This window comes from Pongo abelii, chromosome 7 (assembly GCF_028885655.2).
Source record: "Pongo abelii isolate AG06213 chromosome 7, NHGRI_mPonAbe1-v2.0_pri, whole genome shotgun sequence".
Taxonomy (NCBI): domain Eukaryota; kingdom Metazoa; phylum Chordata; class Mammalia; order Primates; family Hominidae; genus Pongo; species Pongo abelii.
In genome coordinates this window covers 95,921,997-95,947,933 of record NC_071992.2, presented here as the reverse complement: position 1 = coordinate 95,947,933, position 25,937 = coordinate 95,921,997, and the positions used below count along the sequence as shown (strand labels likewise).

General features: G+C 41.4%; 1 protein-coding gene across 1 annotated transcript in view; it reads left to right on the top strand.

Annotated features, from left to right (window-relative positions):
- ZNF704 (zinc finger protein 704) overlaps nt 1-25,937 on the top strand; it is a 243,044-nt gene that overhangs the window by 199,465 nt on the left and 17,642 nt on the right. The window contains exons 5-7 of the mRNA XM_024251403.3: nt 11,324-11,424; nt 15,698-15,965; nt 21,138-21,242. Of these exons, the coding sequence (XP_024107171.2) occupies nt 11,324-11,424; nt 15,698-15,965; nt 21,138-21,242 (474 nt within the window). The remainder of the gene's footprint in view (nt 1-11,323; nt 11,425-15,697; nt 15,966-21,137; nt 21,243-25,937) is intronic.

The window sequence follows — 25,937 nt, the reverse complement described above, 5'->3', positions numbered from 1 at the left end:
CAGCCAGGGCAGGGAGCTGATTGGCCTCATAGAGAAAATTCAGGATAAAGAGGAGTTATATCTAGGTAACTTAGTGACAAGATCTTAGAATAACCTGCCATGCGGTATATAGGCTCTGGGACATTGGAGTTCGAAGGACTTTAGAAATCTTCTAGCCCAGTCTCAATCTTTCCAGGTTAAAGGACTACTCAGTATGTTTAGAAATGTCCAGATGTCCCCAAAGATGAGACGCACTTTTAGAATTCGTTGATTGAGAAAACACAGAATGACTAGGGATTTCTGTTAATTCAGAAATCGTTTTGTTGTTTGTTGTTGCTGTTATAGAAATCATTTAAAATCAACTTTACTTAGGTATAATTTTCACACAGTAAAATGAACCCATTTTAAGTGTACCATTTAGTGAGTTTTGACTGTCTCTACCTGAGTAACCACCACTCTAACCAAGGCCAGCACTCCTCATACCCTGCTTCAGTCAAAGGCACCACCAAGCCCCAGACAGGCAACCAACCACTGGTATAACTTTCATCACTATAGATTAATGCTGCCTGTTGTAGAATTTCAAGTAAATGGAATTATACAGTGTGTATTTTTGGTATACAAAATACCAAATGTTGGCAACAGGAACTCTCATTTATTGCTGGTAGAAATGTAAAATGGTACAACCACTTTGTAAAACAGTTTGGCAGTTTCTTAGAAAGTTAAATATACACTTACCATATGACCCAGCAATTCCACTCTTAGGTATGTATTTACCTAAGAGATAAGAAAACACATGTCCACAAAAAAACTTGCAGACAAATGTTTATAGCAGCTTTATTCATTATCACCCCAAACTGGAAGCAACCCAAATGCCCATCAACAGGTACCTGGATAAACAAATTGTGGTATAACCATACAATGGGATACTTCACCACATAAAAGGGAGCAAACTACTGATACAAGAAACAGTGAGTGAATCAAAAAAAAACATTACGCAGAGGGGGAAAAAAAAGCCAGGCACAAAAGAATACATTCTGGGTTATTCCATTTACAGAACTGTTTTGTTAATTTTGTATACACGTATCACCACAGCATCTATAAACAGCACATGGAGGTGGGAGGTGTTTCATCCGTGCTTGCTGTACATTGAATTCACCTGTTACTTTGTATTAACCCCACACACCTTGAAGATCCAAAATCTCTACTCTCATTCAGTCCCCTCATCTTACAAATAAATAAATAAAGCCCCCAAAAGGTAAGGCAACTTGTATACTGTGTAACCATGAGGTAGCATGAGGTAACATGGCTGCTTCTGGAACCCCTACCAGCTTCTAGGAAGTTACTAATTTTTAAATACACTAGCGCATTTACCGATCTTTTGGCACCTGCTGGGGATCTGTGTGGACCTCTTGACCCTGAAAGAGCCACTGGAGCCGCTGCCAAGGTGTGTGGGTTTTCATGAGACAGGCAGAGGAAGTTTGTATAATGCAGCCAACTCACCTGCACAGAACAACTTGGCCCTCTCTGTCCGTCAAGGTCCCTGGTCCTCTCTGGAGAGGCTTGGATGTGTAAGCCCCTGTCCCTGCCCTGCCATTCCAACACCACACACACACACACACACACACACAAGTCACCATACCAAAAAAAAAAAAAATACCTGAAGATCCTCTCAGTCACCTCAGAACATGATGTTAACTCCAGGCTGCTAACTGATAAAGTGATGTTCATGTGCTTACTAGAATATAGCTTTAGTTGGACTTACACGTCATATGCATGTTATACAGTACTTTGAAATACTTCAAAAATGTTATATAATTCTTCAAATTCCAGCCATGTTTCCACTCTTGGAACTGAAGGTGACCTTCAGCAGTCACTATATCAATCCTAAGTATCACTCTGGGTTCTGTCAAGAAAATAGAAGCTACTTCATATATTCCAAGTATGAAACCATTTTTTAAAAACAGGATTGAGGCTTACTATTGGTAGGGCAAGCAGAGAGAAAATCAGGGAAACCTTGGCCAAAGGTCTCAGCCAGTAGACCCAAGGCAGTTCTAGAGACAGTTCAGAAGCTGCTGCAAAGGTGAAAATCTCTGGGAAGTTCTCTCCAACCATTGTGGCCCACAGCATCAATGTTGAGAAATTCTGAAGTGTTTGTCTGGAAGCTGCTATGCATCTCACATCAGGCATATGTGAGATTCCAGGAGTCTGCTCACAACTGCGTGGAGCCTCAGCTCCTCCTGGGCCTGTTGCGGGTGTTAAATAAGGTACACATGTGGAAGCTGCTAGCACAGGACCAGGCACAGAGTGGTTCCCAATCAACGGTGGCCTCCCTGTGTTCCCTTTGCTTTACGTGAAGAAGACCATTCTGTTAGACTTGAGGTCTTTGCTGACATTGGTGTTCTGCAGAAGTGCTTTCCACTGGTGTGAATTTTCAGCTGTTCTCCGTGAGATGGTGGACATTCCCGCTTTGCAAACATCTGTTAGCTCTGCGAGGAGAAGCCAGGGTAGAAGCACAGATGGGACCGTTCAGATTTGGCTGCTGCAACTCTGCCAGCAGCTTTGCTTGGTTTGGCTTTCTTGGGCAGGCTTGGACCCATGCAGCAATCTGGGCGTTGTTTATTTAGCTATTTTTTCATGTTCTCCTCCTCCCGTGGCTTGCTTTTCTTTAGTGTAACAGCAAGTAGTCTGTTTGTAGACAAAGGATTTGTTTCAACTGGATGTAGTTAGGGGACTTTGAAAAGTACTAAACTACCATTTGAAGAGCCTCATGCTTTACTGCAAGAATGTCTTTGGCCTATGTAGAGACAAATCACTTTACAAAGGTGTAGACAGGGTTAGGGGAAATCAGTAGGGGGTGGTACAGGACTCCAGGGGCTAACAACCATGGAAGGCCATTATTAACCCTAACCCCTAGAGCCTTAAGAGGCTCTACAAGGGAGGAATTTCTACAATCCAGAACGTTACCAGAACTCTGGAAATACAGCTGTTGGAGAGGTTACCCAACGGAAAGGGTAACTTTTGGAGGAGAGATGTAGCTGCTGCCCACCTGTGGCCAGGCAGAAGGAGAGAGCCAGGAGGAATCAATACCCTCCTGCTTTCCAGTCTCTCCTGCCTCCCAACTGCCTGCCGGTGCCTCATTAGCCAAATCCAACCAGAGATCTATGAACCAGAAGCCCTGTTAATGCAGCCTCCTGGGACCCTGAGCATGGTGCAGAAAAGGCATGGCGTAGACCTGTCAGGTCAAATAGGACAGGTCATCAAGTCCCTTAATAGACATGTAACTTTTCACATCAAAGAAGCTTTTCTTACAACTTCATGTTTAAGGTTGTTTAATATATAGTCATATGGCATAATTTAACCAATCCCTATTGTCAACCTTGAGGTTATTTCTTATTTTTATCTAGTGTAAAAATCTGTGTGATGAATATACATATGTCTTTGCAAATATTTTAAATTACTGTCTTTGGACAGATTCCTACAAACTGAATTGGCTCAAAGTTATAGGTGTTTCTTAAGCTCTTATTGCCTTAAGCTGTATTGCCCTCAAATTTAAAGATGGCCCCTGTCTGTGCATGTGTAAACTATGAGGCAGAGCTCTGACAGTCTGGACTGAAATGGGATAATAAATGTGAGATGAGATATTCAAAAGGAATGTCAAAAGGAAGAGGTCGAGGAGAAAGCAGAACTTTGTTTTGGGATTGCCCCCTCCCCCAAAACAGTTGATAGTCTTCCCACTATATGTAATTATGTTTCTGAGTCCACATTTGCAACTGCCTTGCAAATCCACAGCAACTTTCTATATCTCTAGGATGCAACATTGTTTTCTAATCACTTTTGCTAATGACCTGAGTCATTATAAATTAGTAATTTTTCCTACAGCAGATTTTCCACTGTCCTATGGTGAACTCAGACTTTCCTCAGGTAGCTACCAGTGTAGGGTATGCAAGATTGGAAGAGAAATGTATGATATAAAGTGAAGAGAAAACCATCTTATAATTCAATCCTCACAATGCAGGGTTATCACCATGGATGTCCCCTGAGAAGTTAATTTACAGCCAGGTAAGATAAGCAAGTGTTAATCATGCTGAGAGACATTAAATTCTACAGAACAAATCTTTTTGACAAACATTGTTTGAACACAGATGATTCACTAAGTAAATTTTACAAAGTGCTATTTAAATAAATTAAGATATCTCAAATGTGGCTCATCTCTGAGGTCCCAAAACACAACCTTTCTGAGATTGAACATAACAAATATTTATTGAGCCAGACACTGTGAGGCACTGGGATAGAATATAGTCTATCCCCAAAGTGCCTCTTGAAAACCCAGCAAAAGGAAAAAAGGAAAGAGGAGACAAAGTTCATCATATTTCTTAATATTACCTAATTTTCTTTGGGTAACAGATTTCTTTGGAGCCTTTAGCAGGGGTTCAGGGAAGGTGTGTGTATGTGTGAGGAGGAGATAAACGATTGCTGTTGGTAGTTATCCTAATTCCAAGTGACTTAACAGAGGATAATGGTCAGCTTCCTTGGATTCTGGGGGTTTGATGCCTCCAAAATGTGTCATCTACTCATCTACTTGAAGTAACAAGTGAAAATTATGGAAAGAAGTTAAACCAATGATATTTATTTTTCTGTAATCAGGACCAACCTTAACTACTTCTCAATTTAAAAAACAAATGCTTGACGTATTATTGCAAGGACGAAGAAGAGTAATCTTATAAATAGTACTTATTATGGCACAAAAATACCACTGTGATTATCATATCCTAAAACAATCGGCAATTTGAGGCCTTAAAAAAGTCCCATGATGTAAGAGGAATTTGGCTTTATATGTCATACAATAAAGACTATTATATTCATTACGAAAGCCTACATCTGACTGACTCATTGGTAAGAGCCATCAGATGACACTGGGTAAGTCTTGTAACTTTCTGGAGTCTTGTTTCCCATCATGAATATCAGAAATATAGAAATAGTATCTTACGCTTTGCCCATTCCTTTCCCACTCTCTAAGGCGGGGGTCCCCAACTCCCGGGCCTCGGGCCGGTTATCAGTCCGCACACAGCCAGTTAGGAACCCCGCCAAACAGCAGGAGGCGAGCGAGCATTACCGCCTGTGCTCCGCCTCCTGCAGGTCAGCAGCCACATTAGATTCTCATAGGAGCATGAACCCTATTGTGAACCAGGTTGCGCACTCCTTATGAGATTCTTAACTAATGCCTGATGGAACAGTTTCATCCCGACCTGCGCCACAGTCCCTGGAAAAATTGCCTTCCATGAAACCAGTCTCTGGTGCCAGAAAGGTTGGGGACTGCTGCTGTAAGGCAACTATTTTATCCTTCTCAAGTATCCTCAAACTTCATACACAACCTTCCCTTTTTGTCCTCAGTTCTGACCCCACTTCCTGCCTCACTGAAAAATTAGAAAGAGTCATTCAGGAATGCCTTTTTTTCCCTTCTCCACCAAATTAGCAAATTAACTGCATCTGCAGCCACCATCTGGTTTCCCTCCTTTTTCCAGCAGACAACTGTCCTGTCTTATCCAAGGCAGCCCCTCTCCCTGTACTGTGTGTATTGGTGCTGCTCTCCTGACCTTCGGAAGAACCTCATCCTGTAGCTAACCCCTGCTTCTCTACTGCACCCTCGGTTTCCCTGTCTTTGCAGTCATTCCCATCAGCATAGAAACTCACCTTAGTATAACTCATCTTTACAAACCCTCCCTTGACTGCTCATAGGTCAGCAAAATTTCTTGAAAACATTGGCACTCAATCTCTCTGTTTTCCTAAATCCCACTTACTCTCCAGTCCATGCCAATCTGACTTCCATCCACAACACTCTAAGAGATTTACTGCTATTTGGGCCACCAGCATCCTCCATATGCCAAATCGAAGGATCATTCCCAGTCCTTGTTCAACACAGTTGGTCACATCTTCCTTCCTAAGACACTTTCTTCTATTTGTGCTTTTAATATCATGATCTGCTGACCACTTCCCTCTCTGACTGCTCCTTCTCAACCTCCAACATAAAATATTGGATGCTGCAGTGCACCCTAATCATCTCTAACTGCATTTTTCCCTAGATGGGCTCATCCACACCCAAGCTTTAAGTGCTCCATCTCCTGACCCCAAATTTATATCTCTATCCCTGACTCTCCCTGATTCCAGGTTCACATATCCAGTGTCCTGCGTGCAATCTCCTTTTGATACATAATAGGCATCTCAAAATTAACATATCCAAAACTCACCCGCAACTCACCCAGTCATTCAAACCTAAAACATGGAAGTCATCTTTAACACCATCCCTCTTATCATTCCTCATGGTCAACCCAACAGCAAGTATTATTGGATCTGCCTCCAAAATATATCTTGAATGTGTCTATTTTTCTCCATCCTCTCTGCCCAAAGCCTCTAAGCCACTATCTCCTCTCACCTGCAGTGACTTCATGCAGTGACTCCAGGCTGGTGATTTCATTTGTTTTCTATCCCAAAACAGAGTAATATTTTTTAAAAAAAACTTAAGTCATATAGTGTCACTCTCTTCCTTCAGTAACTTCTCTTTTATTTTAGAATAAAATCCAAATTCCTTACCTTTATCTGCAAAGTCCCACATGATCTGACCCTGCTTCTGCACTTTATCTCAAACAAATCACTCCCTCCCACATTTCATTCTAAACACGCTGTCATTTTCTGGCCTCCAAGAGCCAAGGTCTTTCTCATCTTCAGGCCTCTGCATTTAACTCTTCACTATGCCTGGAAAACTCTAGCTCTTAGCTTGGCTGGCTCCTTCTCCAACTTTCAGGTCCCAGCTCAATAGTCACCTTCTACAGGCCTCATGCTATATCTGAAATGGTCATCATGTATTGTAATTTATGTCTCTCCCCTACTAGAATTTCACTTCCTTGAAGGAAGCCTCATTTCTTTTTTTGTTCTCTATCCCCAGAACCTAGAATATTCCTTGCTAAATAGATATTTGGTTTAATGAATGAAAGAATGCCATCAGCAAAAAGGTTAGGAATGAATCAAAAAGCGTTTTCATCTATCATGACTTCATTTCCAGACATATACTTGGACTGTTGGGTACCTGTATTTTTTCTTGAGTCATTGGTTCTCTTAAGTGGAAGATTTTTCTACAGTATAGCTTCATCATTTGAAAAATGGGCAGGAAGCATTCGTAGTGTGAGGAGTTGTTCATTAATGTTTGCCATGGTTTGATATGGTTCATTTACCGCCACCAAAATCTCATGTTGGAATTTGATCCCCAGCATAGGGGTGCTGGGAGGTGGGGCCTAGTGGGAGGTGTTTGGGTCATTGGGGTGCATCCCTCTTGAATGGCATGGTGCCATTCTCACATGGCATGAGAGTCTCACTCTCATGAGACTGGATTGGTTTTTGTGAGAGTGGATTAGTTCCCAGGAGAGTGGGTTGTTGTAAAGCCAGAATGCCCCTTAGGTTAGATCCCTCTTGGCATATTCCTGCATCACCTTTGACCTCCACTATGATTTAACTCAACACAAAAACCCTCACCAGAATCTGAGCAGGTGCTGGCGCCATGCTTCATATGCAGCCTGCAGAACCATGAGCTAAATAAACCTCTTTTCTTTATACCCAGCATCAGGTATTCTTTTATGGCAACGCAAAATGGACTAAGACAGTATTGTTAAGTTATATGCTTTGAATAAAATAATATTTTGAATTCTGCAGAATTCCTTTTTGTGAACCTAGCAGGTTTGAAGGTGGGATTTAAATCACCCCCTCTGGCGCATCTTATATTTCATGTGTTTAGATCACTGGCCCAAGGAGGTCAGGAAGGCTGAAATTTGTGAACCGTCTCCTTGGAATAAATACAGGCTCGTAAGGATCATGTACTCCTAATTGTGTCTTTGCTTCTCCACATTTTCACATCCCTCAAAGAGCTTCAGTTGTAGCTCATGTAGCTCTGGGTCCTACGCCCAGCACTGCATACTGCAGGCAGAACATCATGGAGCTGGGTGTGTGTGCCCAGGAGCTGCAGAAGAAACAGCAAGATTGCTGTGCCGTGAATGCTGGCCACCCAGGCAGAGCCTCTGGGGCACAGTGGGCCACTGGGCTCACGAAGCCCATGTGAACAGTGAGCTCCTTCCGTGGTTGGTAATCTGCTCTAGCAGACTGCTGCAATGTGCTGCCACACTTGTCCTCTGCTTGCCATGCTTAAGGCAGCCATTCACCAACACATGAGTACTCTTCAATTCTGGAAGCTCCCAAGTACCATTTTCAATTCAGAAACCTATGGAAAATCTTCAACATGGGGTGGCCGTCCAGATAAATCATCTGGATACTGATTCCATCAGTAATAGCTGATGAGTTGTCTTCTAAATATGTGAATGATTGCTTCATAGAATCAAGAGTATGATGGTGTGAACCAGAAATATTTGATGGCAGATATTCTAGCAGGCACATAAATCAAGCTACATCAGTTCCATCAGTTTGGGAAAGATGCCACCACTGCTGTATGTGTTGGTCAGAGTGGGCTTACTGTTGGAACAACCCATTTTTCTCACATATCAGTAGCTTAACACAATAAACGTTTGTTTATTCTCATGTCACAATCCAGTCAGGTCAGTGGAGGTTCTGAAGAGGGTGGATGTCTTCGCTCCAAACAGCCCTCTGAACTTCTAGTGCAGACGTTCTTAACCTGGAATCCACAGATCCCCAAATGGATACACAGAATGCAGGAGGTTGGTGAACCTATGTTGGGGGAAAAAGTGTATCTTTATTTTCACCAACCTCTTAACCATAATTTAACATTTCCTGTAATTATGATTTAAGGCATCAAGCCATAATAATGTTAGCATCACCTGTGACTTTAATACCTATCAAAATCACAGATGTTTCATATCACGTTACAATTTTAGTAGATATCATGAAATATCATTTATTCATAACACTACTTTAAAATTATGTTAGGTATTAGACCCACTTCAAGGTATTGTTATTTACTACGTTAATTAGAGAGTATGTATATTGCCATATTACAAAATTTTTTTTTTAAGTTCAACTTTTATTTTAGATTCAGGGGGTACCTATGCAGGTTTGTTACATGGGTATATTGCGTGATGCTGGGGTTTGGGATACAATTGAGCCTATCACCCAGGCAGTGAACACAGTACCCAGTAGATAGTTTTTCAACACTTACCCCCCTCCCTACTTCCCTCCTCTAGTAGTCCCCAATGTCTGTTATTTCCATCTCTATGTCCATGTGTACCCATCGTTTAGCTCCAACTTAGAAGTGAGAGCATGCAGTATTTGCTTTTCTGTTTCCGCATTAATTCACTTAGGATAATGGCCTCCAGCTGCATCCGTTTTGCTACAAGGGACATAATTTCATTCTTTTTCATGGCTTTGTAGTACTCCATGATGTATGTGTAACATGTTTTATTTATTCATTCTGCTGACACCTAGGTTGATTCCATGTCTTTGCTACTGTGAATAGTGCTGGCGATGAACATACAAGTACATGGGTCTTTTTGGTAGAATTATTCATTTTCCTTTGGGTATACACCCAGTAATGGGATTGCTGGGTCGAATGGTAGTTCTATTTTTAGTTCTTTGAGAAATCTCCAAACTGCCTTCCACAGGTGGCTGATCTAATTCACACTCCCATCAGCTGTGTATATGCATTCTCGTTTCTCTGCAGCCTCGCCAGCATGTGTTATTTTTTGACATTTTGATAATAGCCATTCTGACTAGTGTGAGATGGTATCTCATTGTGGTTTTGATTTGCATTTCTCTGATGAGCATCTTTTTCCTATTTTTTTTGGCCACTTGTATGTCTCCTTTGAGAAATGTCTGTTCATGTCCTTTGACCACTTTTTAATGGGGTTACAAAATATTTAATGTTTTTTTCTAGCTGTATTTCAATACACTTGCATTTCTTTATAATTTTGTGTATTTTATCTTAAACATTAAAAACCACTATTCTGAGAAGGATTCATAGGTTTCATCAGACTGCCAAAAGGGTTCATGGCAAACAAAAAATTAAGAACTCTGATCTGGTGGTTTTGCTATCCCCTAAGACCTTTGTGTCCTTTGCATCTAGCCAGCAGAGCAGACTGGGGGTGACACTGGGAGGTAGTTTAGGGGCAAGACTTAGAAGGAATGTGTGTCACTTCTCATCCATCAGCCCTAATTCAGTGACATGATCCCATTTGACTGCAAGGGAGTCTGGGAATCGAGGTCTAGCTGTGTACCCAGCAGGAAAAGGAAATGGGGCCTGGTGAACACATGGAAGTGACTGTCACCATACCCAAGGGAACAGTCAGCAAAGAGGTGGCATCCCAAGGACAAGGGACCTCCCTGGAGAAAACTCACTTTCTATAAAATTTACTCTAGGATGCATAATCATAATAATCCTGTAATAGCTGCTGTTGGTTGAATGGTTATTCCTGTCAGCATTCTGCTAACTGATTCACTTCCATGATGTCGTTTAATCCTCATAATAATGCTGTGAAACAGGTACTATTATTATTCCTATTTTATAAATAAGAGCACTGAGAACTCAAGAAATAAGCCCAAAATCAGTGCTTTCAATCATGGCACTGGACTGTTTTGGAAAATATTGGCCCAGCCTGGGCAACATGGCAAAACCCTGTCTTTACCAAAAATACAAAAAATTAACTAGGCATGGTGGCATGTACCTACTATGGTCCCAACTACTTGGGAGGCTAAGGTGGGAGGATCTCTTGAGCCCAGGAGGCGGAGGCTGCAGTGATCCAAGATTGTGCCACTGCACTCCAGCCTGGGTGACAGAGTGGGACCCATCTCTGAAAAAAAAGGAAAAGAAAATACTGTGACCCTTGTTGAAGAGGCGGAATTTTGTACTGATGGAGGGGATGGTTTCTGGAGCCAGAGTCCCTGGTTTCATATTTCAACTTTGCCAGTAGCTGGTTCATTGACTGGACACTTTTTACTGGAGCTTTCTATGCATCTGTAAAATGGAGATTAATATTAGTATCTGTCTTTTAGGATTAAAGGAGATAAACACTTAAGACAGCACCTGGCACATAGTAAGTGCTCAGTGAATGTTATCCACTGTTTACACAGCCCGAATGGCCCTGTGACTGCCTTCATGAACAAGATCTGAAATATTCCAGCAGAGCCCATTTCTCTTGAAGGATATGAGGAAATAACTGAGGTCACCAAGATAATCACAAACCTAGGGGTGCCTACAGTAGTGTGCTGAGTTATAGTCAAGAGGCTGGGGATGCTGTTACTTTTCTAATGAAGGAAAAAAATATGTTGGGATGACAGAAAGAAAATGTTGTTAGAAAGTAGTTTCCATTTTAATATCACTCTCTCCCCTTTACAGAATTCCATGAAGGTGATGTTCAAATGCCTCTGGAAAAACTGTGGGAAGGTGCTGAGCACTGCAGCAGGTATCCAGAAACACATCCGGACCATCCATCTGGGGTAAGGCAGCCCTTTCTTCAGGGATGTAGCCCCCATCTGCTCAGTCTAGGGCCACCCGCACTCAGAAATTGCACACCACACTGTGCCTTAAAGGTTCTGGACACTGGGCTGGCTTGGTCTTCCTAATCTCTAGAGAGATGGCCACCGCAGATCATCTAAGCCAATATGGCACAGTGGAAAGAACAAGGATGTTACATCCTAGAGCCTCATTAGTTCACTTACTGAGTCACTTTAGGCAAGTTGCTGCCCTGAGCCCCAGTTCCCTATGGAAATTTTTAATAATGTCAGCTCTTCAGGGTCAAGTGTGAGTGCCAAAGATAAAATGTATGTGAGAGAGACTTTAAAGTACAAAACACTAGAGTAACTTGGAGTCTGTGATTGGACTTCAAGGGATCCTTGAACCCACTGAAATTACCTGTGGAATGAAATGTACATTTATTTTCCAGTGGAGAGTATTCATGACTTTAAGCCTCACAGGCATATATAGCCTAAAAAGGGTTCAAGAATCACCACACCAATCGACGCTGCTGTTGCTGTTCTTATGAGATCACTTTCTGTTGCTCAAATAAGCCGTTTATTTGTAAAATCTATACTTTTCCTCATATTATATAACAATCTTCTAAAGGAAAGATAAAATGAAGTTTAGGAGCCATAGCAGTTACAGGTCACCTCAGGGGGGCAGTGGTATTCCATCAGTCTTGTGCTTTTTGCCCTGAGTCTATCTTGCCCAGGGATCTGAGAAGGGACCTTGAGAGGCTGTAAGTCAGAACCAGTGTTCATAAGGCAAACACAAATGCACAGCCAGGCTCCTGTGTGCTTGGACACAGAGGAGTCCTTTCCACAAGATAAGTGCAGAAAAATAAATACAGCAGTCACTTTACCCAGCAAGGGATACATATAGAAAATGCTTCATGCCCAACAAGTGATACAGGCAGAAAGTGAAAATAGCTTCTAAGGTGATGTTGCTAATCTATGAGGGTGGCTCCATAGTGACCATGGAGAGAAACAGGGATCTAGCTCTCTAATCAACCAGGCTGATGTTTGGGGACACACCAGAGCCTTCCAGAGCATATGGCCTGTAGAGCACTGGAGATATGGCCTGGTAAGGCTTCCCTGGCCAGAGTCTACCTTATGTGTAAGAAATACCAATTGAAATACCTCAGGGAAGAACACCCTCCTTCTGCTCCTCAAGCCTTCAGGGAAGGAAATCCTGCAGTGTCTCCCCTGAAATCTCATTGTCAAGACAATTCACAATGTAAGCAGCTCAGTTTTTTTAAAGGTTTAGAAAGAACTTCCCAAAGCTAGAGCCAGGAGGTAGGGTATTTGTTTTAAAGTCTGTCTGCCCAGAAAATTGAGTCCTATTCAGTCCCATCAGAAGCATATGCTGTTTATGTGTATTTATAGACCCTGGAATTGGTATCACATGTTAGTCCTGTGAGTTCCTGGGGTGCCCTCACAGTGGGTGGAATCTAAAATGCAACCACTTTGCTTTCCTAGGATCCCCTTTTTCCTGATGTGCTTTTAGAATTTCCTTGGTGAATTATGGTTCATAGCCCTGCCAGGCACCGCACAGGAATGGGCCTGGGTTAGCAGGACTCTGAGGCTAATCTATGCTTATGAAGCCCGGGGCCTGTGCTCTCTCATGCACTGGGAGAGGGAACATACCTTTGCCTTTATCCATGAACTCAATTACATGGCTGTAGGATGATGGGGCATTTTTAGTGAGTATTAGCTGGTGAGGGGATGAGGAGGGAAACATGTCAAAGCCAGAAGAAAATATGCCCTCACCCCTGATGTATCTGCAGTACACACCATGCCTGTATAAAAAGCACACACTTTTCAATCTCACTCCATTCTTGCACACCAGGGGCTGGTCCTGATTTAACCCCACGTGGGACACACAATGTCCCCCAGGCCTGTGTGTGTATTAGTAGCACTTGGCAGCCAGCAGCAACTCAACCTGCCTTTAACTGGAAAGGAAGTGGGGACAGGAATAGAACAGATGCTCGTTCTTCTTCCCACTCTCTGGGGTCTTTAATGGTATGCTGGTCACAAGGCCAAGTCCTGCCAGACCTGATACGGTGCAAAGACACCTCCCCAGGCGCCTCAGCCTGGGAGCTCAGGGGAAATGGAGCTAGGCTGGGACAAGCCACTGATTTGAACAAACAGACAGGCCTGTGAAGAGGTGAGGCATGGGTTTTTATGTTAGAGTCTATGCAGGGCTCATTAGTGGGGAAAAGGTATGTTCTGAGTTAGGGATCTGCTGCTGCTGCTGCTGCTGCTGCTGCAGTGAGGGGACACCCGTGGCCTCTGCCCAGCCATCCCCAAAGCCAGGTTTCTAGAGAAGAGAAGCACCACTTCTCTACAAACTCACAAATCATCTAATAAACATTTTCTGACATTATAGAGAGTTATTTTATTTTACTCAAAACTTCCTGTGGAAAAGTACAATGTTCTATGTTTCAGGGAGAGGAACTTTGAAAACACCTAAGAAGCTACTTTTCCTGGTGATGGTGATGGTGAAAATTGAGACCTTCTAACATCATCTTTGTTTTTATTTAATAAGCATTTTACATAGTGTTTATATTGTGTCAGATCTGCTTCTAAGCACCCTATATTTATTAGCTTAATCATCACAATAATCTGGTGCTGTAATTAATGATCCCCATTTTATAAGTGGAGAAACGGAGGAACGGGGGCTATATGTAGGCCACCAAAATCATGCACACAACTAGAATGTGTAGGAGTCAGGGTTCGAACCTAGGAAGTCTAACCTCAGAATCCATTCTCTTAATCACTGTGCTACAACAACCTCAGCTCCATTCATTCACTCACTCATTCAGGCAACATTTGCTAGGTACCTACCCTCTGCCAAATACACCGGTATGTGTGGAGTGACACATGATGAACAAAACACATCCCTAGAGAATCAGTCATAGTGAGGCGACAAAGAGGTTTAACAAAATACAGACAGGTATCCAGTGATTAACTAAACGGATGAGTAAACACACTTCAGAGGGAGCACAGAGCACTAACAGTTAGGAGTGAAGTCCTAACTGCCAACCTTGAGAATACACCCAGGACTTAACGTCTCAGCCCTTGCACTGCTCGCCTGCCCTGCTCATCTGGAATATTGCTGACAACAGCTCCTTCGTGGCCTCTGCTTTTGCTTTTGTCTTCCCGTCCTCTATTTCCCAGACAGTATCCAGAGTGATCCTTTTAAAATTAAGTTAGAGTTCTGAAAACCCCCAGTGGCTTCCACCACATTCAAAATGCAAGCCAAAGCCATCGCCGTGGGCTACAGGCCCTGGATGACCTTGCCTCTGCCCTGTTCTCACTCCTCCCATCACTCCCTGGGGTCCCAAGCTCCAGCCTCTGGCCTCTCTGCCAGGCCCGCCCACTTGAGAGCTGTGTGTCACTTCTCCCTGGTGTGTTCTCACTGCGGGTGCCAGCATGGTGTCTCCCTCACTTCCTCCAGGCAGGTCTCTACTCAAACGTCACCTCCTCAGAGAGGCTTCCTCTGGCCACTCTCTTTAAAATAGTGCCCCCATCACTAATCCTGCTTAACAACACTGTTATGCTGCTGAATTTTTCTTTCTGGGACTTAGTAACACCTAATATATTAAATACCTATTTTCTAAATTATTTTTTAATTTTTTTAATCTCTGTTTTCAGAGATTGAATGGGGGGGGTACAAGTGCAGTTTTGTTACATGGCTGTGTTGCACAGTGATAAAGCCTGGGCTTTTAGTGTAGCCAGCATCCAAATAGTGAACGTGATACCCCTTAAGTCATTTCTCATCCCTCACCTCCCTCCCACCCTCCCCATTTCGAAGTTTCTAATGTCTATTATTTCACTTTCTGTGTCCATGTATACACATTATTTAGCTTCCACTTAATAATTATCTATTTCTTTAGGGGTTTCTTGTCTGCCTGTAAGTTCCCACTATAAGTTCCATCAGGGCGGAGTCTATATTTTATTCACTGTGTTATCAGGAGACCCTGGAACAGTGCCTGAACATACTAGATTCTCAATAAATCATTGTTGAATAATTGATTGAATGAGTGAATGAATTAATAAATTGCTTTAAGACATCAAGGAAGGGTTCCCTGGAAGTGGACAGTTGAACTGAGTGCTGCAGGATAAGGAAGAGTTTGCAAGGCAAACAAGAGGGAGGAAAAGCATTCCAGACAGAGGGGAAATGCATGTGCAAGATTTCAGGGCAAGAAAACAGATTGGCTTAGTATGATTGTTTTGCTCTCTTTTTCATTAGGCGCGTTGGAGACTCTGACTACAGTGATGGAGAAGAGGACTTTTACTACACTGAGATCAAGCTCAACACAGACTCAGTGGCAGACGGGCTGAGCAGCCTGGCCCCGGTCTCACCTTCCCAGTCCCTGGTTTCACCTCCTACTTTCCCCATCCCAGATTCAAGCCGAACAGAAACTCCTTGTGCCAAAACGGAGACTAAGTTGATGACACCCTTGAGCCGCTCAGCTCCCACCACCCTCTACCTCGTGCACACTGACCATGCGTACCAGGTGAGTTGCAGGGGACTGTGAGAGCAATCACTTTGACCTTGACCAAAACCAGGGGCCATCTGGCCTATAAGTAAAAGACAACTCGGTGGAAAAACAGCATCACACACGGCAGCCCAGTAGCTTTGTTTTTTTCTCCCTTTAAAGCCTAAGATCTCACACAGATAGGGTCCTATATGGTCTAGTCTCAGATTGCCCAATGCTGCCTGTGGATTCGATCCCGTAGAGATTGTTATGATGATAAAAATCCCTTGGGCACAGTGGCTCACGCTTGTAATCCCAAACACTTTGGGAGGCCAAGGCGGGCGGATCACCTGAGGTCGGGAGTTCGAGACCAGCCTGACCAACATGGTGAAACCCCATCTCTACTAAAAATACAAAATTAGCTGGGTGTGGTGGCACATGCCTGTAATCCCAGCTACTGAGGAGGCTGAGGCGGGAGAATCACTTGAACCCAGGAGGCAGAGGTTGCGGTGAGCCGAGATCGCACCATTGCACTCCAGCCTGGGCAACAAGAGCAAAACTCCATCTCAAAAAACAAACAAACAAACAAATCCCTAATGTTATCTGGGCATGGTGGCGTGCGCCTGTAGTCCCAGCTGCTCGGAAGGCTGAGGCGGGAGAATTGTTTGAACCCGAGAGACGGAGGTTGCAGTGAGCCAAGATCGCACCACTGTACTCCAGCCTGGCGACAGAGCGAGACTCTGTCTCAAAAAAAAAAAAAAAAAATTCCCTAATGTTGCAAAGCCCTCAAAATGGTGCCTGGCACATTACGTAAGTATCTATTTAAAAAATATATAAGGCCGGGCACAATGGCTCACACCTGTAATCCCAGAACTTTGGGAGGCTGAGGCAAGTGGATTGCTTGAACTCAGGAGTTCGAGACCAGCCTGAGCAACATGGTGAGACCCCGTATCTACAAAAAATACAAAAATTAGCCAGGCATGGTGGTGCGTGCCTGTAGTCCCAGCTACTTGGGAGGCTGAGGTGTGAGAGGATCACCTGAGCCCAGGGAGTTTGAGGCTGCAGTGAGCTGTGATCATGGCACTGCACTCCAGCCTGGGTGACAGAGTAAGACCCTGTCTCAAAAAAATAAATAAATAAAATAAAAGGTAAGCATTGGAAAGCTTTGGCATGGTGGCAGAATCACACTCCAAATCTGGGACTTCATGCCCTGCCTTCTAAATGGATAATTAAGCATTTCAGATTAGAGTAGTGGTTCTCAATGTTCCCCAAATCAACAGTGCCAGCATCACCTGGGAACTTGTTAGAAATGTAAATTCTTGGGACCACCCCTCTTCCACACCCTCCTCTGTGCCCCCCACCAACCCTTCATTCTGTTTTAACAGGCCCTCCAGGGAATCCTGAGTCATGCTAAAGTCTGACAAGACCTTAGGGACAAATCCTGCAAATTTAGGACATGGGTAGAACTCCTTTTTTTCCTGCCAGAAGTTACTTTTTTTTTTTTTGAGACAGGGTCTCAATCTTTCTCTCAGGCTGGAGTGCAGTTCACTGCAGCCTCGAACTCCTGGGCTCAAGCAATCCTCCTGCCTCAGCTTCCCAAGCAGCTGGGACTACAGGTGTGCACTACCACATCCAGCTAATTTTTTAAATTTTTTGTAGAGACGAGCTCTCACTACATTGCCCAGGCTGGTCTCGAACTCCTGTCCTCAAGCAGTCCTCCCACGTTGGCCTCCCAACATGCTAGGATTATAGGCTTGAACCACCATGCCTGGCCATTAACTCTTTTAAATGTTAATTTGTTTTTATACAATGTTAATACATTCAAATTTTAAGAAAATATTTTTCCCATAATTCGCAACTACCTTATTCAGCTTTTTAAAATCTCCTTTACATACTTGTAATTATGTTCTCCCACCCTTGTTTTATAAAAACTGTCCATGTAACTAAATAATATCCAATTAAATTGAAACACCAAATTGTTTCAATCATTCTTATTGTTAGGTATTTACTTTTTAATCTATCCTGTTTTTTCGTCATCATTAATAACTCCACTGTAAACATCTCTGTGCCTGCTGTGTTTTATTTTTTGTTTAAATTCTCAGAAGAATAATTATTGAGTCCGAGGATGTAAAATGAGTGAACAGTTTATGGCTCTTACTATGTATTGCCAGAATGCTTTCCAGTGGTACCAAGTATAAAGCCACTGCCACTAGCAAATATATTTGTAATTAGAAAATTACACCTATAGAGGAAAAATTTAGCCACTTATTTAGCAGACTTAAACTCAAGAGTAATTGAATAGAGCTAATATTTGAATTAGTTAGTGTAATAAATTTCATTCCTGACTCTTATTATGTTGGTCAAAACGAATAATTCATTCATCTTCATTTATCACTGTTTCACTTGGGTCAGAAATCCTGGGTACTAACTTAGTTAAATCATTTTGCTCATCTATATAATGAGAGAGTTGGAACACACACTAGTTGATCTACAAGGTCCTTCCCAAAGCATAAACTTAGAAATATTGAGACTTTTCTGTTTATAGAAATTATAAATGTTCAGCATAGAAAATATTAAACACAGTAAAGAAAGAAAATTCATCCCTAATTCCAAACCTTAGTTAATATTTTTTGTATGTACTTCAAGACTTTGTTCTGTGTTTATATATATGCAGTTTTTAAAAGGGATCTGTTGCAGAACTGTTTTTACTGTATTTTATTTTTTCTATTTAATATATGATGAACATTTTCCCATGCCAATGAATCTTCTTCAACAACAGTATTTTAAAAATTGATGCCTAATATTTATACGTATTTGTGGGGTACACATAACATTTTGTTATATGCATAGGATGTGTAATAATCAAGTCAGGGTATTTTGAATATTAATCACCTTGTATATTGATCATTTCTGTGTGTTGGGAACATTTCCAGTCCTCTCTTCTAGCTATTTTGAAATATAAAATACATTGTTGTTAGCTATAGCCATCCTACTCTGCTATCAAACATTAGTACTCATTCTTTCTATCTAACTGTATGTTTGTACCTACTAACCAACATCTCTCCCTACCTTGTCCCATCACACCCTTCCCTACCTCCCGTAACTATCATTTTATTCTCTACCTCCATGACATCAATTACTGTATTTCCCACATATGAATGAGAACATGTGATGTTTATCTTCATGTGCCTAGCTTATTTCACTTACATAGTGACCTCTAGTTCCATTCATATGGCTGCAAATGACAGGATATCATTCTTTTTAATGGCTGAATAGTATTCCATTGTGTTCTTACCACATTTTGACACTTCATCTGTTGATGGACGCTTAGGTTGATTCCATATTATCTTTGCTATTGTGAATAGTGCTGCAATAAACATGACAGTGCAGGTATCCCTTTGATAGGCTGATTTCCTTTCCTTTAGATAAATACCCAGTAGTGGGATTGCTGGATTATATGGTAGTTCTGTTTTTAGATTTTGAGAAATCTCCATACTGTTTTCTACAATAGGTGTATTAATTTACATTCTCACCAACAGAATATAAAAGATCCCTTTTCTCTGCTTCCTCACCAGCATCTGTTATTTTTTGTCTTTTTAATAATAGCCAATCTAACTATTGATTGAGGGTGAGATGATACCTTATTGTGGTTTGGATACACATTTTTCTGATATTAGTGACGCTGAGCATTTTTTCATGTACCTATTGGTCATTTGTGTGTGTGCTTTTGAAAAATTTTTATTCAGGTCCTTTGCCCACTTTTTAATGGAATTATTTGGTTTTTGCTATTGAGTTGTTTGAATTCATTGTATATTCTGGATAGTAGTCTCTTGTCAGATGAATAGTTTGTGGATATTTTCTCACATTCAACAGGTTGCTGTTCACTCTGTTGATTGTTTCTTGTGCCGTGAAGAAGCTTTTTAGTTTAATATAGTCATATTTGTCTATTTTGTTTGTTTGTTTCTTGTGCTTTTGAAGTCTTAGCCATAAAAATATTTGCCTGGGCCCATGTCCTAGAGTGTTTTTCTTGTGTTTTCTTCCAGTAGTTTTATAGTTTAGGGTCTTACATTTAAGTTTTTAATCCATTTTAAGTGGATGTTTGTAAATGACAAGAGCTAGGGGTCTAGTTTCATGTTTCTGCATGTGTATATCCAGTTTTCCCAGCAGCATTTATTGAAGAGGATGTCCTTTCCCCAGTGTATGTTCTCATCGCCTTGGTCAAAAATCAGTTGGTTGTAAATATGTGGACTTATTTCTTGGTTCCCTGTTTTGCTCCATTGGTATATGTTTCTGTTTTTATGCCATTTTAACAACATTTTGAATTACTCTGTAGGTATATCATGATTTATTTACTTTTTTCCCTATTACTGGGCATTTGTGTTGTTTCCAATTTTTTTTTTTTTTTTTTTTTTTTTTTTTTTTTTTTTTTTTGAGACAAGGTTTCACTCTGTTATCAGGCTGGAGTGCAGTGGCATGATCATAGTTCACTGCAACCTTGAACTCCTGGGCTCACATAATCTTCCTGCCTCCGTCTCCAAAGTAGCTGGAACTACAGATACACACCACCACCTCTGGCTAATTTTTTTTAATTTTAGTAGAGACGAAGTCTCACTGTGTTGCCCTCACTGGTCTCAAACTCTGGGCTCAAGCGATCCTCCTGCTTCTGACTCTAAGTGCTGGGATTACAGGCATGAGCCACCATGCCCAGCCCCAATTGTTTTTTATAATATATAGTTGTGCAAGGAACATTCTTGCGTACATTTCTTTAGAATGAATGCCTAGAGTGGAATAGCTAACACGGAGAATGCTAAGAATTTTTATATGTACTGTCAAATTACCTTCCAAGAACATTGTACTAGTTTACACCCACCCTCACAGTATAGCAGGGTATATTCCCCAATTTTATAGTGAAGACTTCTACCTCACAGGTATCCTAAAATAGGTATATGTACATATAATAAAATTTCTTTTCAGAAATCAACAGTCAAAAACCATCTCTTTTTATACCTTAGGTAGCTTGCTTAGGTATATATACAAAGTTTATTTCTAGCTACTCCCTTTAACCTTGTTTAATCTTTTCCTATTAGATAATTAGTCCAAGTTATTAATATAGCTGAGACTGTTTCTGAGGTCCTCCTTTGGTAATAAGAGCTTAAAGCTCCGAAGGAAAATATTCCTTCATAACAGCTTTCTCTGTTTTTTATTTGACAGGCCACACCCCCTGTGACCATTCCAGGATCGGCCAAGTTCACCCCCAATGGCAGCAGCTTCAGCATTTCCTGGCAATCTCCTCCGGTCACTTTCACAGGCATTCCAGTAAGTAGAAAAACGAAAAAGCCAAAAATCTGGTCAAAGCCAATGTAGACTAAATTTAGAGAGCAAATAGTAGAGGCATGCAAGAAAAATACAAACATCAGAATGCCAGAAGTACTATATTTCTTAAATGATATTTGTAAACTCATCAGCAGATATCACTTCTCTTCAAAAAGGTGTTTTGACTGGCATTTCAGAAAAATATAAGAGAGTTTCCACTGTTCATAAACAACTTGTTGGAAATATATCAAGATTTTTTGTGTGTTGGTAGTGTATTTGTATGTTTCCAAAAGCCTGTAAAATTAATAGCTGAACTCAGATCTTGTATGGAAAAAATGGTGTTTATCATTATAAGTAACTATAAAATTTATTAGGAAATATTGTTCTGCACGTATGTCATTTTGAAGGCTCAAAAAATACATTAAAATCATTTTTTATTTCAAAGTCTGAATAATCCATGCTGATGGATAATCTGAAAATAAATGAGTGCTGAAATATGCAATCAGACTTAAGTAGTACATAAGAATTGATTTGACATATTAAATGATTCCTGTCTGATAAATCACTGTGAATTAACTTGATTCCTAACCATTCATTTAAAAAATATATTGGGTCTTTTATAGTTTATCACAGAACAGCCACATGCATGCACACTGTTGATGCTCACAGTGGTGTATAACTCCTGATAAGATTCAGGAAGTGGCTTATGATAACAGATATTAATCTTATTTTCTCTTCTCCACCCGTCTCCCCAAGGACCTCACAAAAGCTTCTTATTGTCAACCACTGGCATCTCCCAGAGGTTTCCAGCAAAGTCTAAAGCCTTCTGTGGAACTGATAAAAATGAAAGTGGCTGAATGAATTGTGCTATGCTCTGTTGATGAATATTTATTAAATTCCATAGAGGAATAGCCAAGAATAAAAAGCATACTGCTGGAAGCAGTTTGGGAAATGGTGGCTTCCAGAAAAGACTCTGGGAATGTGATTTGTAAACAATACCATGGGTCTGGAGTCATTTTTAAAGTTGTATTTTCATTGAATAGTGGTAACTTCTGGTAGCCCTGCAAGAGTGACCTTGTTAGTAGACATTAGAAGAGGGCAGCTTAGACGTGTTGGTATTAGTTTTGCTTCTGGCAAGAACACTGATCCACTGATGTAGGTGTCAGGGGTTAACAATCTGTTTGGGGACTTTTTTTTTTTTTTTGGTAGACATAAAAAGACCCAGAGTGGCTCTTGATATCATTTTTGAGACAGCCTCTCTGTATTAACCTAAAATGGCAGCCACAGTTACAGAATTATTGAGACCATCTTTTCTGCATCCTATTAATTCCTGCCTTTGACTTGGGAAGAATTTTCAGTGGTGTATGGGAAGCATACACCACATTGCTCATCTGGTACTATAGCATGTAGATGCAACAGCCCAGTTCAAACCTCTTTCAGACTACCTCTGTGGCCAAGCAAACTGGAATGTTTTTCCCCTTTGCTTTTCTAACTAAATTATCTTCTGAAGTATAGGGAAATCACTCTGAGGGGCTCTTTACTAGCTCCATGTCCTCCATGGTTCTGTGTCTCACACACTAGGATACCAGCCAAGATACCTTATATCATTTGTTTTTCAACAATAGAATGTTAAAACTCTGCTACGGACGCTGTGTATTTCTACCGTCATCTCAGTGCCCTTGATTTTTTACAGAATCCCTCATTTCATTCTGTGTTGATTACCTGGGACATTCTAGACAAAAGCTTTGACAGAAAGTATATATACGATATATAAAACATACCGTAGCTGGATTAAGTAGGTTTTCCACTAAAATCCTATCTGAGCTTTTTTTTTTTTTTTTTCCCTTGAAACAGGGTCTCAGTCCATGACCCAGGCTAGAGTGCAGTGGTGCCATCACGGCTCACTGCAGCCTCAACCTCCCTGGGCTCATCTTCCCCACTTCAGCCTCCTGAGTAGCTGGGACTACAGACGCACACCATCACACCTGGCTAATTTTTGTATTTTTAGTACAGACGCACACCATCACACCTGGCTAATTTTTGTATTTTTAGTAGATATGGGGGTTTCCCATGTTGCCCAGGCTGGTCTTGAACTCCTGAGCTCAAGCAATCTGCCCACCTCAGCTTCCCAAAGTGCTGGGATTACAGGCTTGAGCCACTGCGCCCAGCTGAGAGCTTCTAATTTATTCTTTGACCAGAGAATTCCCAATTGTGCTGATTGTGTAACCTGTTTTAGCAAAGACTTTAGACTGATTTTAGCAGTCAAGCTTGCCATTCCTATTTAAAGATAAAATAAGGGTGGGTGGAATTTTCAAAGGTTTTTGTTTTACCCTAGAAAGACAAGAAGGCTACAACTAAGAATGTTCTTTACGTTGCTAAACTCTCTGGCCATGCTTTAAAAAAAACAAGCAGGTGCTGCTGTCCTCCTCCTTCTCCTAGTGGGCTAGCTCTCATAACAGCCCACCCACACAGATGCAGGACCGTTGTACACCCACGGACAGCGTGCTAACAGCTGTCCCTGAATGCTCCAGGAGTGCCAGGCAAGCCAGGTAGAATTTAAAAACATGTGAATTCTTACCCTCTAAATTGGTGTAATAGGGTTTTCAGACCACAGCTCTAAAAGTTGTAAGTTATAATGAATTTGTATTAATGATGGCTTCAATTGTGTCCAAACTGAAGAACTGAGAAATATTCATGTTATAAAATGCTTTTTAAAAAAATACCTTTATCCTTGTACTCTAAAATAAATACCCTGGGGTTGTCAACCCTGTTTAGAGTTCACTTTTCTCCCACATCTTTGAGACGTGGTATTGAAGAGGGATACTTTTGTACACTTCCTAGAAAGTGAGAAAAACCCCTTTCTGAAAAATCCCAAGGGTTGCAGGATTTTATTTATTCATTTGCCTATGCTAGATTTCCTGAACATTGGACTTTAATAAGTTCCCTGGGTAAGACCTCTTCCCGGAGGTATGTAGCTGAGAAGGCTGAACTGCATATTTAATAAATGTAACTGGAAGTTCAGTCTTTTGTAGCCTAAGGCTGTGGGGAGAGGGGTAGGAAAGAGAACATCCTTAATTACAACTTTCTTTGACATGTTTTTCCCTAATCACCTGCCTTCTCTCCTAATTATCTCCATTTCTTTCTCTCTCTTTTCATGACAGAAAACTAAGAGCCGTTGGCCCCTTTATTAATCAGCTCAAGGCTGCCATAAAATACCATAGACTTGGCAGCTTAAACAACAGAAATTTATTTTCTCACAGTTCTAGAGGCTAGAAGTCCAAATCAATGTGTCGACCAATTCAGTTCTGGTGAAGACCCCTTCCTGCTTGTAGATGGCTGCCTTCTCACTGTGCATGCACAGTCGAGAGAGAGAGAGAGAGAGAGAATGAGAGAGAGAATGAGAGAGCACATGCCAGGGCACTGGCAAGCCAGGGAGAGCGGAGCATGGAGGAATGCACCAGCCTCTGCTATCCTTTCTTAAAGGACACTAATCCTGTTGGGTCAGGGCCCCACCCTTATGACCTCCTTAAAGGCCCTATGTCCAAATACAACCACACTGGGGATTAGAGCTTCATCATATGAATTTGAGGGACACAAACACTCGATCTATAACAGCCCCTAAGAAAGCAAGTATAAGCTAGTCAACCTGATATCCAAGAGCAGTTCTAGGAGGCTTCAGGCTGTTGGAGAGGGTCTCCAAAGCTGAAATAGCAGTGCTTATTTGTCAAATGCTTAGCTGGTTTGAGGTTTCTTTTTAAATGCCTTGAGGGAAGATTCAGAATTATATGAATTTAAAACCAAGCCAGAGGCCTTTTTTTCCTCCCTCTTAAGAGATAAAAACTTATAAGAAAAGAAATTTCTCCTGCATATTTACAGAAGGGCACAGCATGTCTAGTGTGAGGCTTACTTGCAAATCCTGGCTCTGGCATTTGTGAACACCATTTGTGATCCTTCAAATGTGTGGCATTTGTGATCCTTCTAAAGTAATATCCTCTACTCTAGTACTACCTCTTAGAGTTGTGTCGTTCACACAGTGCCTGGCATGTAGCTGACATTGCAGATTTCCTGCCATCATTGCCGCCTTTACTGTGTCTAAGCACTGTATAATGGGGTCAGAGAAAGCGGCTCCTCCCTATTTAGGATTGATTCCTGTAACACAGATATACTCAACACATGGGAGAGATTAGTCACAATTTTTACAGACTATAATTTAAAATTCTTTTTTTTTTTTACTGGGAACTTTCCAAATACGTTTTGTTTTTGTTCTTTTTTTTAAAATTATACTTTAAGTTTTAGGGTACATGTGCACAACGTGCAGGTTTGTTACATATGTATACATGTGCCATGTTGGTGTGCTGCACCCATTAACTCTTAATTTAACATTAGATATATCTCCTAATGCTATCCCTCCCCCATCCCCCCACCCCACAACAGGCCCTGGTGTGTGATGTTCCCCTTCCTGTGTCCATGTGTTCTCATTGTTCAATTCCCATCTATGAGTGAGAACATGCGGCGTTTGGTTTTTTGTCCTTGCGATAGTTTGCTGAGAATGATGGTTTCCAGCTTCATCCATGTCCCTAAAAAGGACATGAACTCATCCTTTTTTATGGCTGCATAGTATTCCATGGTGTATATGTGCCACATTTTCTTAATCCAGTCTGTCACTGTTGGACATTTGGGTTGGTTCCAAGTCTTTGC